The sequence below is a fragment of the Podarcis cretensis genome (assembly GCF_951804945.1).
Source record: "Podarcis cretensis genome assembly, chromosome: 5".
Lineage (NCBI taxonomy): Eukaryota > Metazoa > Chordata > Lepidosauria > Squamata > Lacertidae > Podarcis > Podarcis cretensis.
Genome location: NC_137174.1, coordinates 62,390,979 through 62,405,243, shown reverse-complemented (window position 1 = coordinate 62,405,243; position 14,265 = coordinate 62,390,979). Strand labels below are relative to the sequence as shown.

The following is a 14,265-nucleotide window of genomic DNA, read 5'->3' as shown; positions in this document are numbered from 1 at the left end:
CAGTATTACCATGCAGAAGATCCTTCTGGCTGGCTGTGGGGAGGTAATATGATCTTGTACCTGAAGAAAAAAATAGCTTGTAGGATGGAATGCAGCTAAGAAACCCTGCTGTAGGATTTGTACATTTGTGTGTGTCATTTGGAGTGTATCTGCCTATATACTGCCCAGTATATAATGTGTGTTATCATGTGCTTCCCATGCAACTGTTAGAAACAAATGTGATGCCACCAGCTGGGAATTGTTGGGGGCCAGGCAGAAAGGGTTTCCCATTGAATTTTAATAAATCTGGGTACATCTGAGGCATTATATATTCCATTGTCAGGATTCACAATGGAATTTCTTCCCATACCAATGAGTCAGAAGAACCTTATCAAGCTCCATAGTTGTTTTGGTGAGAACCGTTGGAGGAATTCGCATCAAATTTATTGGGTCTTCACCATTTTTAGCTGATGGCATTGGTGGTTCCTTTGTTAGATGTATCTGGCCTGGGAGGTTTTCCATTCCTTTCCCTCCTCCTTATTAACACTGCTGCTTGGTCTAAAAGAAAAGGCAGAGCAAGCCTAGAATCTCTCTGTGTGTTTGGAATAGCTGGTGTTAACCTGTCTCCTATCTTGTTGTACTAACCTTAGTTCAGATATCTCTGGCTGCAACAGCTCTCCTATTTTCAACACATGCATGAGCGAGCGCATGGCTGATCTCACCCCCTCCCCCACCTTCTCGAACCCTGACTCCGACATCACCGAGCCTGCTGACGAGCAGCACGTGGGGAAGGAGGAGGAGGAGGATGACCTGGAGGAAGACATCTTTCCGGAGTACCCGCTGTATGATGGCCAGGATCCATTTTACGACCGCTCCCCCCTGTTCAGTTTAGTAGGAAGGTTGGTGAGGTCTTAGGAGAGCATGCTGGGAAGGAACTAGCTCTTTCGCATAAGAGACCTGCTTTCTGACACTGTTCCCATGTTAAGGCACTCAGGGACAGGTGAGCTCTCTAACAAGTTCCAGAAATGAGGGGGCAAAACCAACAAAACAAAAAAGTAAGGGTCTGAGCATACCTAAGGAGGAATCAGATATACTGTGAGAAAACAACTTAGAAGTGAATGTCCAGAACCTGCCTGCAGAGCTAAAGCTTCTGCAATTATGCGCCTTCTCTCAAGACTGTTTTTTTTTAAAAAAGTATTTTATACCTATGGTCTCAAAAACAGGAGGATAATCTAGTTTCATTGTCTGCTCCTGTACAGTATGATGTGAGGAGTGTGCATTTAATGCAGTTCCCTGATAATTCTGATCTAGGAGACATGGAGGGAACTAAGATTTAGCTCTAGAATAAAGGAACGCTAGGGCATCATTCCAGAGAGAAGGATAGTTGATTGGACTAGAATATAGAAAGAGGAAATAAATGCTGAAAACATTAAGAAACTAGGCAAACTTATCTTGTTTGCATTGCTCAGAAAATGCTGAAGACTGGCATTTGGGGTATTTAACTTTGACAAAGGATAGAAACTAGGATTTCAGCACACAGGAGCAGTGGGTAGTGAATAAAGTTCTGGGAACGAATTCTGGAATATGCTTGAAAGTACAGTTGCTTTTGAATGGCCACCCAGCAGGGCCAGCCCTGCCAGTAGGCAGAGTGAAGCAGCTACCTCAGGCAGCAGGTGCTGAAGGACAGAGCTGTGTATGCCATGTAGCCTATTCTGGAGGACTCTGTCCCATTACCAGTCTTCAAGTAAGATTCAGCTGAACTGGAGTGGGATGCCATCTTGTCCTTCACCATAATGATTTGGGATGACCCTACCAACCAGTGCCATTTGTTGTCCCACCTAGTAAGTGAGTGAAGCTATTTCTGCTACATTACAATTTGGCAGAGAAAAGCACTGGAGAGAAATTATTCATTGAAGGCAAACATGGTTAGTTCTAATTTCCATATTTGGCAGCGAAAGGCTTCATCCTTGTGCCTTTGGGATTGCAAATTGAGTTTGCTGTTAAGAAAGATACGATTCTTCATCACACTATTCAATTTTCTCACAAAGGCAGAAAAGCAACCACGTTCTGGCAATGGATGCATACTCTGTACAAATGAGGGGGCAGGATCCTACTGGGGTCCTTGCAATATCCTTGTCTGTTTTGCTCAGGCAGAACCAAATATTCATAATTTTACCTTCAAAGCCCTGCCCTTCACGGGCCCACATTCATAAACCTGCACCTCAGAAGCTGCTCACTTTATACTAGGATTAATTTAACTTTGTATTAACATAAGGTTCTTTCCTTGATATTTGGGCTAGAGGTCCTAAGCTTTAGTTTCCTCACTTTTAAGTAGGAGTCAGGAAAATGGGAGCCAGCAAGGGAGGAAAAGGGCCTAGAAAAGCCAGAGAGGGAGATTGGGGAAGAGTCCTGCAGTCTCAGACCGAAAGAGCTGGCTTCTTCCTTTTTTTCTGGGGGATTTGAGATTTTAAATCAACAAACAGGCCAAACTACCAAATAGCTCAATGAGGGAACACCCTCTCCCCCAATCCTGTGAACTGTTCTTGGGGGGTCTTTTGAGTCAGACAAAATTGACTCCCCCCATGCAGCAGCTGTGCCGTTCACATTTCTCATGAAGTGTGCTTTGATTGGATCTTTGTCTTTGATTTTTTTTTCTTTTTCCTTATTATTATTATTATTTTAGCTGCTGGCTCTATCTCCAAAGCTTTAGCAAAATTGGGGGTTATTTCACTTTTGTCTTCCTTTTGAAAGGCTTTTCTTTGGTCTGAGCATGCCATCTTTGCACCTCACCAATCTTGTGGTTAGTGCCTCTATCCTACTCTATTCTTTTAATGACACACAGCCTCTTTCGGCCTTCCTTTATCAATCCCTCTACCTCTTTGTCTCCTCCCAACGTCCCTGACTTGACCCCTTTCTCTTCTTACTGCTTCTGCCTCTCCACCTCTCCAGTTTGCCAGTTCCTTCATTCTTCTGGGTTTCAGGCCTGTTTCATAATGGGCCCTTGTTGGCTGTGACCATAACAGCACTTCAACAGATGTATGCCTCCTGCTTCCTTTTAGCCATCCAATTTCAAAACAGGACATTCCAGACCTCATATGAAGAAGATGAAGATTATGCTGAATAAAAGAGAGACTAGATTTGAGAAGGTGATGTTATCTGCATTCTTTCAGAATATCTGCCCATGGGTTTTGAGCATCAAGGAGATTTGCAGTTCCAAGGAAGTTTGTGGGTACATTGATTTTCTCTAGGCCAGGTGTGGGGAATCTCTGGCCCATAGGCCCGATTCAGTCCACCAGGCCATCCCATTTAGGTAGTGCTGTTCTGTACAAAACAGCACTTTGAAAGGGACTTCTCAAGACCTGGCATTTTGATTACTGGGTCTTACCAAGTGCTTTTCAATGCACTGTGCAATACACGTGCAAGGCAAAAAAGTCACCTGACATCAGGTGATTGACAGGTGACCAACCCACCTGCCAGATCAAGTTCCCAACCCCAACTCTAGGCATTTCTTAACCATGTTATGGGCAGGCCCATTTACTGCTGCTTGATTGATGCTGTCTGGAAGGATACATGGAAACTTGCCTCTTGTGTAAAATCAATCAAACTAAAAACCCCAACTCAAATACAGCTGTTGTTGCTTTCTCTTCAAACAGAAAGCAAAGAATAAACTGATACTTTCTTCTTAGTAAGATTCATAATGCTACAGGATAATGCTATTCTATGCTATGCTGTTCCTAAGAGTTCAGAATTTGGGGATGATGGAGAGATAAACAGAAAGGAGAAGGTGAAATAAATAATGGCTTGAGGCCAATAGGATTCATATTCTGAATGTCCCAGATAAATTCAGCTGTGTCCTTTTTTTCAGTGACTCAACCAACTTAAAACAAGTCTAGTTGTTGCCATCTTTTTCTCCACTCACTGGCAGCCACTTCCAACATGATGCCCTCCAGCCAGCATAGCCAATGGTTAGGGGTAATAGTAGTTGCAGTCTAGCAGCATTTCAAGGGCACCGTGTTGGCTACTCCTATTAAATAATAACCTATTTTATCAAGGATGTGAGCTGTGCAGAATAAGTCCATACACCGGTCATTTCTCTTGTCTGAAGAAAGCAATTTCTGGTTTCTTTTTAACAGTTCTTCCTTCCAAGCACAGACCCCTATTTGTGAGTATTAGGTGAGCTGTCACTTGTTCACAAGATTTAAAGTTAAAGTGTTAATCTGCAGAGGAACTTTTCAAAATATTAAGGATCATGCTCATCCACACATTTCCCAGAGAGTCACACTATAAACTGATTCTGATGTAATATGATCATTTTTAAACTATTCTTATGAGCACAGATTTAGGAGAATGGCTTGAAACAATGACAATTGTCGCATATGTTAGCGGAAAACATTTTCATAGTTAAAAGCCTGATTGCAGTATAGATATATTTCAGTTTTGATTATTTTGCTAAGACCAAGGGGAAAGCATCCCTGATGTTAGTTCCTGGTGCATATGTATGTCTTCCCTATGTTAAAAAAAAATGCAGAGCAAAAATTCAGTAGCAGTTTAAAAGGTTTATCAGTGTCGGCAACCTTCTTGACAAATTTAAGGATGTAGTTGTTGAAGTTCATCTATGATATATGTTGGTTGAAGAAATGCCAACACGTTTATTGGTGACATTATTAGTCATGCCACCAAGAGAATGGAATTGCTTCCAGATTGAGGCCGGTGCATTTCTCTTTCACAGTTAGATGGGAAGTGAATCAAATATGAGACTTAATATACCCCAAATCAATGCCAGAATGCCCATCATTCCCTACCAACAAGTTCCGAGACATGTATCATCTGGCTCAGTAGGACTTATTCCTTCTTTCTGTTAATGTGACCAGCCCCCAGTCCTTTAACTAGTTACTTCCTATTGATTCCCATGACGTGAACAATTATAGTAATACAACATATTGTATACTATTATAATAATATAAATACTGTAAGGCTGTTTATAAATTTCTAATCTTGGATGGGTTCTTTCTTAATCTCTTAATATGTGTTTATTTAATAAAGTTATTAGTCTGGTAGATCATGGGAACAACAAAGACAATATATCTTAATTTCAGCAAAGAATTTGAAAAGGTCTCCTATTTTATCTTGTTGACAAGATGAGAAAATGTTGGTTGAGTGATATGATACTGCTGCTAAGTGAATTCATAGTTGGTTGAGCAATTGTACCCAACAAATGCTTACAATACTAATGGCTCAGCATAAACCTGAAGTTTTGAGTGGAGTGCCAGAGGACTGTGTCCTAGGTCCTGTGCTGCTTAAAAGTTTTAGAAAAGACTTGGATGAGGGCATTGAGGGATGCTTGTCAAACTTTAAGAAGACACGTAACTGGGAGGGATAGGTAATATCAGAGAAGACAGAAACAAGGTTCAATGTTATTGTCACAGTTGGGAACACTGGCCTAAACTAAAACCAACATGAAATTCAATATAAATAAACATATATTGCTATTATTGCAAAAGTGATCAGATAAAAATTAACATTACTGAAATGTTTGCTGAAATAATAATAATATCTGCCTCACATCTGCTGGGGAGATCTTCCATAATGGAAGGGCTATTGCACTGAGTGCTCCTTTCTCAGTAAAGAGGGATTTGAGTATGGGTAATAAGGCACATCTAAAAACTCAGCCTATGACAATCTCAGTGATAATTTTTAGCGGCTCTAGCCAACCTATAGGGAGTAAGTACCCTGGTCCCACATTGTTTAGAGCTTTGTTCACTAGGACTAACATTATAAAGCTGACCTGATAGCATACAGACAGCCAGTGCAATTCCTGCAACACAGGTGTTACATGCTGTTGGAAAGTCCCTCCTGCCAGGAATTTGACATGCTGTACCAGCTAAAGTTTCCAGACCCAACCCAGGGGTAGCCCTGCATAAAGCATGTTGCAGCAATCAGGTACTGACACTAACAGTGTGTGATCTACTGTGTGTAAGCTATTGCGGTCCAAGAACAACCAAAGCTGTCTTACCAGCCAAAGCAGGTGTAGGTACTCCTGGCCACTGAAGACACTTGTGCCTCCAATGATAATGCTGGCTAGGTCCAAGAGCACCCCCTGACTATGAACCTGTTCCTTTAGAGCAGTGGTGGCCAAACTTTGCCCTCCAGCTGTTTTTGGATTACAACTCCCATCATCCCTAGCTATAAGGACCAGTGGTCAGGGGTGATGGGAACTGTAGTCCCAAAACAGCTGGAGGGCCAAGTTTAGCCACCACTGCTTTAGAGGGAGTAGAACCCCTCCCAGTGCAGGTAATTGACCAGTTTTCCAGAACCACACCCATAGAGCCTTTATCTTGCCCAGATTCAAGCTCAGTGTATTGACCCCACCACTGAGTCCAGTCATTAATCTAGGGCCTACATAGCCTCTCCCAATTCAGATGTTGCGGAGAAATAGAGCTCACTAGGGGACACAGGTATCTGGCTCCATGCATCTCACACTGAGTACTACCTCCAACTTGACCATAATGACCCTGGGTAGCAGCCATTGGTTGCAACAGTACAGCAGCAGCAGTAAACTCCCCTCCCAAAAAACAACTTTCACTGTAAATATTTAAGCATAGGCTACACAGGTTCATGTCAAAGATTCAATATCCCCCATAGATTATAATTTTTATTAAATGTCTTCTCCAAACTGAAATAACCCAAGCAAAGTAAGTGTGTATGTGTAGAGACAGGAAGAGAGGGGAAGCTGGGGTTCTATTTATATCAAGGATATTGGATACTGCCCCACCCAGTTCATGGGTTTATTTACAAGGAAGACAGGTACTTGGGAAACCATCTGTGCCCTAAGATTAGTGGGTGGAATGAAGCTGGCTGCAGCATATTATACTCTTTATGACAGGTGGGAAGGTTGTAGTCTTCCAGATACTGCTAGATTCCAATTCCTTGCCATCACTGACTATTGACTGTGCTACCAGGGGCTGATGGGAACCCAACAACACTTGGAATACCACAGGTCTCCTTCCCCTGCATTAAAGGCATGTTTCCTTTCCACGAAGGAACTCTGATTAGTTGACAGCTCCTTTGAAGCAGGCCTAAAATTCAGCACAATTTGTGTCTCTCAAGTCCTGGGGAGTTTTTCCTCTCTAGAAGGAACCTATCTCCTTCCTTCCTTCCCTTTTCTTCCCCACCCCTCTGCTTTCCCTGCCTTAAACCTCTAATCCTCTTTGTCTTTGCTTGTCCTCTTTTCTGTCCCTTTTGCCCCACTGTTACTCAGCAGCAGGACCTTGGACGAATTACAGCACCCAGGGTACTAGTTGTCTAGTCTCTCCTGCCAGAGGTCCTTTTCCTAGTTTCCTTCTTGCACCAGCACCGCCCCCTCCCCTCCCTTCAGCCATGGGAGATGACAGAACGAGAGGTACGCTATGCTAGCGCTCACTAACTCACTACACTTTCGCTTCACTGCTCAGCACAGGAACTCTGTTCTAAGCACGCTGAATTCCCCCTCTCTGTCCGGCTGGCCATGGCTGCCTTTCTTTAGTTTTGCTTTGCAGCACCATGTTGTGATGTGAGCGGTGAACTGTGGTCCCAGCTACCATCGGCTATGGAGTATGTTTGGAGAAGCTCGTGCGTGAGGCGCAGTGACCACTCTCCTATGTCACTTTTCTTTCCAGAGCCTTTGTGTATCTCAGCAACTTGCTGTATCCTGTACCTCTGGTGCACCGCGTCGCCATTGTCAGCGAGAAGGGGGAAGTGAAAGGGTTCCTGCGCGTGGCTGTTCAGGCCATCTCAGGTAAGAGGTGGCCGGAGATGGAGAAGGAGGGACAGCCGAGGCTGGCCATCTCCAACCTGGTGCTCTCCAGATGTTTTAGGCTACAGCTCCCATCTTCCTTGACCATTGGCCATGCTGGCTGGGGCTGATGTGAATTGTAGCCCAAAACATCTGGAGGGCATCAGGCTAGAGGACTTGCCTGTTCTAGGCACTTGCATTTATACAGCCATTCCCTCTTCTCCTGGCAAGCAGCTCATTTTTAACAAGGACTTGAGAGCAGAAGAGCCCTTTGCCTTTTGTTGGAATTACCGTATTTTTCGCTCTATAAGACGCACCAGACCATCATCCTTTTTGGAGGATGAAAACAAGAAAAAAAATATCAGAATCTCAGAAGCCAGAACAGCAAGAGGGATCGCTGCGCAGTGAAAGCAGCAATCCCTCTTGCTGTTCTGGCTTCTGGGATAGCTGCACAGCCTGCATTCGCTCCATAAGACGCACACACATCTCCCCTTACTTTTTAGGAGGGAAAAAGTGAGTCTTATAGAGCAAAAAATACGGTAAAAAAACTAAGGTACATAGTGTTTAGTACTAAGGGGAGGGCTCTGCCAAATCACCTGTTGCTATTCACCGTGGGTAAGACAAGTCCTTTGACCAAAGACCAGTTCATACATAATTTGATTAGGCAGCATTTGAAGGGTTACAACTGAATGTGTGAACTGAATCCACTGAAGAGCATTTCATTTGAGGTGATGTATAAGTTTTCTTTGTGGTACTTGATCTCTAATGCCTTCTTCACACATTTATATTGTTTTATTTTTATATGATTTTATAAACTGCATTGGAGGCAATGATTGCCCTTCCAAGATAGTGTGCAGAATTTCATAAGGTGTAAATATATGATCATCCAGTCAAACTCCCTTAAAGCTGAGCAGTAGCAATTAATTAATCACAGTGATTAATAGAAGGTGGACTTAAAAATGATTGAAGATCCTGTTTTCTGAGAGAACAAGAAATAGGTACAGCTCACCACTTCTAGTTGCAGCCATCCAGTGAAGCATACACATGCAGCCATCAAGTGAAGAATATACAGCAGCCCTGTGTTTCAGCCTTTGTAGGTGATACATAATAACACAGGTCCCTGGAATTCAGGCCAATTGAGAAGCTTCTAGAGACCAGGTTGAGTCCATCCAATTGCCTATCTCTACCTTATATACCTTAGTTATTACACCAGGGCAGTGTAATATCCCAAGCTAGTATGCTGTGAGCTTCTTCCATGCATAGCCCAGACATGCAGTATGGTTAACATCAAAAAATATGGGGGAGTGGGGAACTGCTGCTACATATGCTGTTTTTCAAGTGCAGAAATCACTGGTATGAATCCTCAGTGTCCATTGTATTTCTGCACCAGTTGGGTTCACCTTGATCTATAGGAATGAATGTATATCCTATCTCTATCTATAATTAGTACAAACATAGGCACATTGTTTCAAAGATTTCTAGGGTTATTCTGCATTGCAGCATGTCACAGCTCATGCTGTCATATTACTGCATATATTGATTTTACTGAATTCATACATAACCATCTACACCTTTGCAACTATAACAGAAGTGACTCTGTGTTTTAAATAGTTGTTCTATTCCCAAAAGACTGTTCCTGGACTGTGTAGGTGTGCCTTCTCTGCATCCTGTTCATGTATAGACTGGGTGTTTGTTATTACTCTATAAAATATTTTAAATTAAATGTTTACATAACATGTGTATTTCAAAGCATCGTACGGAGAAATGCACAACCCCATGTCTCTGTCATACAAGGAAAGAGCAATTTAAGCATATCCTGCAAAATTTCACAGGGAGCCATCGGTCAATGAAATAAAATGCAATGCCTTATAAGCCAACTGCATTTCTCTGGAGGTGCAGTCACAGTTGTGCTGGGCTAAAATAAGGACAGAGCAGCTTGGCCAAAAGATTGTAACTTTGATGGCAAAGAGATGGATTAATTGATGCTTTCTGTTTCCACATTTTTCAGCATCATGCTTAATTTTAGCAGAGGCATTTGCTCTTCCTTGATGTAGTGAAACTTAGACCATCTACTGTTTGACTTCCAGTGGTACCTTTCCTCATTCATTTGGATGATTCAAGGTGCATCCAGACAACCAACCATCCCCACTTTTTATATTTCTTTCCTCACAATGTGGCTGGATAATGGTATTCATAGAAGAAATTTACCACATGCAAAAATAAATGTGGAGTGATGCCAGTCCAAATGCAACCACACTTGGTGGCTGACTGTATTTGCCCTGTACAGTTCCCTAGTGCCTTCTTGTGGATTAGAGTGTTGTACTAGGAATGGGGAGACCCAGCTTCAAATCCCCCCTCAGCCATGAAGTTCTCTGGGTGACTTTGGGCTATTCATTGTCTCTCAGCCCAACGCACCTCGCAGGATTACTGTGAGGATTTAATGTGAGGGGGAGAACCTTGCATGCCCTCTTGAGATGCTTGTAGGAAAGGTGGGATAAAAGTGTACTCATAAGAAAATATAAATGTGAAAAGATAAGTGAGCAAAAGTGCAATCCTAGGCATTTCTACTGAGAAGGGAATCCCACTGAGTCCAATGAGGAAGTGGATATAGGACTGCAGTTTAAGAGTTCCTGGCTATGGCTCTCAATCTGTTGGAGAGTCTGAGCTTCTCTTTCCTTACTATAACCTCTTGATGCCTTCCTGTTTCCAGCTGATGAAGAAGCGCCAGATTATGGCTCAGGAGTGCGGCAATCTGGAACAGCCAAAATTTCCTTTGATGATCAGCACTTTGAAAAGGTATGCTATGAAAGACAGAACTAGCTGAGCATCATGCCAGATCGTTGATCACACTCAGCACTTGGACCCAAACCTAACTGGTTATAAATGGTTATTAATTAACCAATTTGCTGTGCAGATTCAGAAGTTTCAGAGGGCTCAGTAGTGTGGCAAAGTAATGTTGGTCTCTAGAGACTACTTAAAGTCTGAGTTACAACAAAGCTTGTTGTCTCTTCTCTTTTAAACTACCCTGCTCAATTGTATGCCATACCTGCTGTTCTTTGTAATTTATACCCAAAGCTAAGCAAAAGATGGCCTAAATTTACATGAATTTACATATATTAACATATGGAAAACAGAGCAGGCTGGTTTGTTTTTTCTGAGTGACATGGAAACATTAGCGACCTCTGAAGTCTTAGATTTCAGCCCAGATTCTATGAAATGTTTGCTATTTAGCAGCAAATACTACATCAGATTATTATTGATAAATATAAAGCTCTGTACAAGTTTTTTCCTCTCTCTCTTCCTTGATCATATTTATATTTTATTTCTACCTTGTCTGAATAAGAGAATACAAAAACAGAGAACAAAAGGAGAGACATAATATAAGGGACAGAAGAAACTCCAACAGCACTGCTAAATTTCAAAACATTGTGAATTAACATCTCCTACAATTAAATACAGTTCTCTACAAACTTAATCAATTTAGACAAGAAAATATCCTGCCTATAGGTTTGATCCTTAAATATAATATAATAAGATAATTTGGCAATTGATGTATAATCTCATATTTTGTTCTGCCATTTTTAATAGATGGCACTATGGCTGTTTATTCTCTTGCTTATAAAATTCTAGTAGCTGAGAAGAGATAAGTTAGTCTATATGTTCTCATCTTACTGAACTCTTTTAAGTTATTTAATAATGGAACTTCATAGCCCAGGAGTTCCTCTCTTCTTAGATCAGCTGGTTTCACTTGCATCTTGAGCTTGACTTTGCATTTCCCTAACCTCATATTTTTAAAAGGAGAACAGCAAAATACACCACTGCAAGGGAAACCTAATGACACCACCCAGAACCTTCATACATTTATCTTGTATTCTTTTCCTATCCTTTGTTTCCTTATAGTTCCAGTCTGAGTCCTGTCCTGTGGTGGGAATGTCCCGCTCTGGAACTTCACAGGAGGAGCTGCGTATCGTAGAGGGACAGGGACAAGTAACTGACATAGGACCATCTGCAGATGAAGTCAACAACAACACCTGTGCAGGTGAAGGGGTTTTTTTTAGGTCAGAAAGGGGTTGAGGAACTGTGTGCATAGCTGCAAAAGCCAAAGATTTGAGCCCCTTTTTGGAGCTCCTCATAAAGAGCATTGGAAAGCTACATCAGCAGCCACTCTATATTTTCTTGTGGTTGAAAACAGTGAAGCAAATGAGATTTAAAAAGAAGAATGTTTTTTAAAAAGATAAGACTTCCAGGACACTTCCAGACCATTGCTATTTTGGGGTGGGATTCAGTCACATGCCAGGACATTCAGGTTACACAATTAAAGTTCATTTGGCACTCTTGCTCAACAAACCCGCTTCGCCTCGGAATCTGACTTTTTGCGAGGAAAGTGACTGAAAATGCATGGAAAGTGTGGGATAACATTTGCTTGACACTACACGGTATCACTCGGAATAAATGCTCAATAAACAGTCAGTGTGGTCTAACCTTGCAGACTTTGTCCAAACAAATCAGTATGAATGCACAGTAAACAGGTTGTCTGGAAGCAAAACCTAGTGTGTGTAATGACTGAGAGAGGAAAAACATTGTATTGTGTGGCCATGTTTCTGTTATGTTTGATATGCTTTTTCCTGGCATCACTCCCACTAACACTAATGCACTAATGGTGCATGCTGACAAACACAGAGCCCAACTAGGCTACTGAGAAACAATAGGGAGGTATCAGCATTTTAAGGGAAACCCTCATGTTAACAGAAGTACATTTTTAAAAAAACACACACGAAGAGACAACCTTTTTTTCCAAACAGTCCAATGAGGACTTAGTATGCTCAATAACTTCAGAATATTAGGTTCCAGTAGGAAAAGTAAACAGAGAACTGGTATGAGAGAGTAGAGTGCTCTGACTGAGCTTGTTACAGCTTTTGCTATCCTGGAGGAAAGTTAGCCAGATAGCAGGAAACATGGACAGGAATGCTCCTACTAGGAGATGATTAGACACTACAGCATGTTACTGAAAGTTCCACTTGTGAGAATTAGGAACCTAGCAGGCTGCTTTCTACCAAGTCAGATCTTTGGCCATCTAGCCCAATATTGTAAACACTGGCTGGCAGCTGCTCTCCAGGGTTTCAGGCAGGAGTCATTCCAACCCTACCTGGCAAAGCCATAGAATTCAGCTGTTGTGCCCACCGTGCTATTTTGTACAAGAAAGTTCACCAATGGGACAAGCAAGCTTTTTCCTTCCAGTGTCCAGGACGCCTTCTTCTGCTCTCACTTTGATGTGTGCACCATTTAGGATATGAGGAAGCATCTGCTTTATACCAATGAGGAAATGTCCTTTATAACTTTAATATTCTATTTCTCCAGCCACCCCTGAGGATCTTCTCCTGGACAGTTCAGAGAAGTCTGTGGTGGATGGGCCTTTAGAGGCAGCCCTTGAGCACCTGAAGCTGGGCAGCATCTTCACTTTCAGAGTGACAGTTTTGCAGGCATCTAGCATCTCAGCAGAATATGCAGACATCTTCTGCCAGTTTAAGTGAGTTACAGTCTTTCCTTCTCTTTTTGCCCTTTACCCATTTCAGATAACCTTAGGAGATTGTAGTTTCTCCACCCTTTGCCCTTCGGTGACTATCCCATTCTTTTCAGATGGGAGAACCTAGATTGACAGAAGTTGATTCCTGACAGCCAAAACGTTTTAGCATTTAAAAGGCTAAAGAATGAAGGTTAGAGTAAAGATATCAGACCTTCCTTTGGTGGAAGCCATTAATTATTACAGGAGAAGAGGAGGACAGCTAATAACTATGAGGGATCCCTGCATGATAGAGTGAGGAACCCTTTGAGGATTATCCCCCCTCAGGTCCTTGTCCTACTGGCCTTTCAGTATGTGAGTGCTCCCAACAGGAACGTAGCACTCAAAGTATAGGAAGCCTCAGTGGTGACCATCAGACCTCAACTGAGCTAGTGCTTAATGGTTTCTGCCTGTGTAGCAATATGCAACTATGGAACATACCTGTGATAAATATATTTAACAACAACAACAACAATAAAACTTGTATTTCTTCACAGCTTTATCCACCGCCATGACGAGGCCTTCTCCACAGAACCCTTGAAGAACACTGGGCGAGGCCCACCTCTTGGCTTCTATCATGTACAAAACGTAAGTATAGAATCTGAGAAGGCTTCATTTTGACAACTCCATGGGCAGTGCCTGCATCCAGGGTGGAAATAGCCTCTGGTAGAGCAGATTTGTGATTGCCATAGAGATGGTATTAATGGTGACACCTTTAATGTCAGGCAACAGTACTTGAAACAGCCTGATTAACAAGGATATGAAAAAATACATTGTTCTGGATTCAGGGTGCCGTCCTTATACGAAGAATGAAGCAAGCTGTTCATTTTGTGCATAATTGGTGACCTCCTTCTGGATGAAAAAGAGCCATCAATAACAATGATTGCCATTCAATCTGAAAGCTGTATTATAGGCATATTATAGCTTGTTAACTATAATCTGTATTGCATACTTC

General features: G+C 42.1%; 1 protein-coding gene across 22 annotated transcripts in view; it reads left to right on the top strand.

The window, feature by feature from the left end:
* KIF1A (kinesin family member 1A) overlaps positions 1 to 14,265 on the top strand; it is a 130,431-nt gene that overhangs the window by 78,694 nt on the left and 37,472 nt on the right. For 10 of the 22 annotated variants that reach the window (XM_079976825.1, XM_079976806.1, XM_079976805.1 and 7 more), the window contains 5 exons: positions 7,635 to 7,753; positions 10,461 to 10,546; positions 11,651 to 11,789; positions 13,109 to 13,277; positions 13,808 to 13,898. In XM_079976825.1, the coding sequence (XP_079832951.1) occupies positions 7,635 to 7,753; positions 10,461 to 10,546; positions 11,651 to 11,789; positions 13,109 to 13,277; positions 13,808 to 13,898 (604 nt within the window). Of the gene's footprint in view, positions 1 to 629; positions 879 to 7,634; positions 7,754 to 10,460; positions 10,547 to 11,650; positions 11,790 to 13,108; positions 13,278 to 13,807; positions 13,899 to 14,265 lie in introns of all 22 variants that reach the window. The other 12 variants (XM_079976815.1, XM_079976804.1, XM_079976809.1 and 9 more) reach the window with 2 other exon arrangements.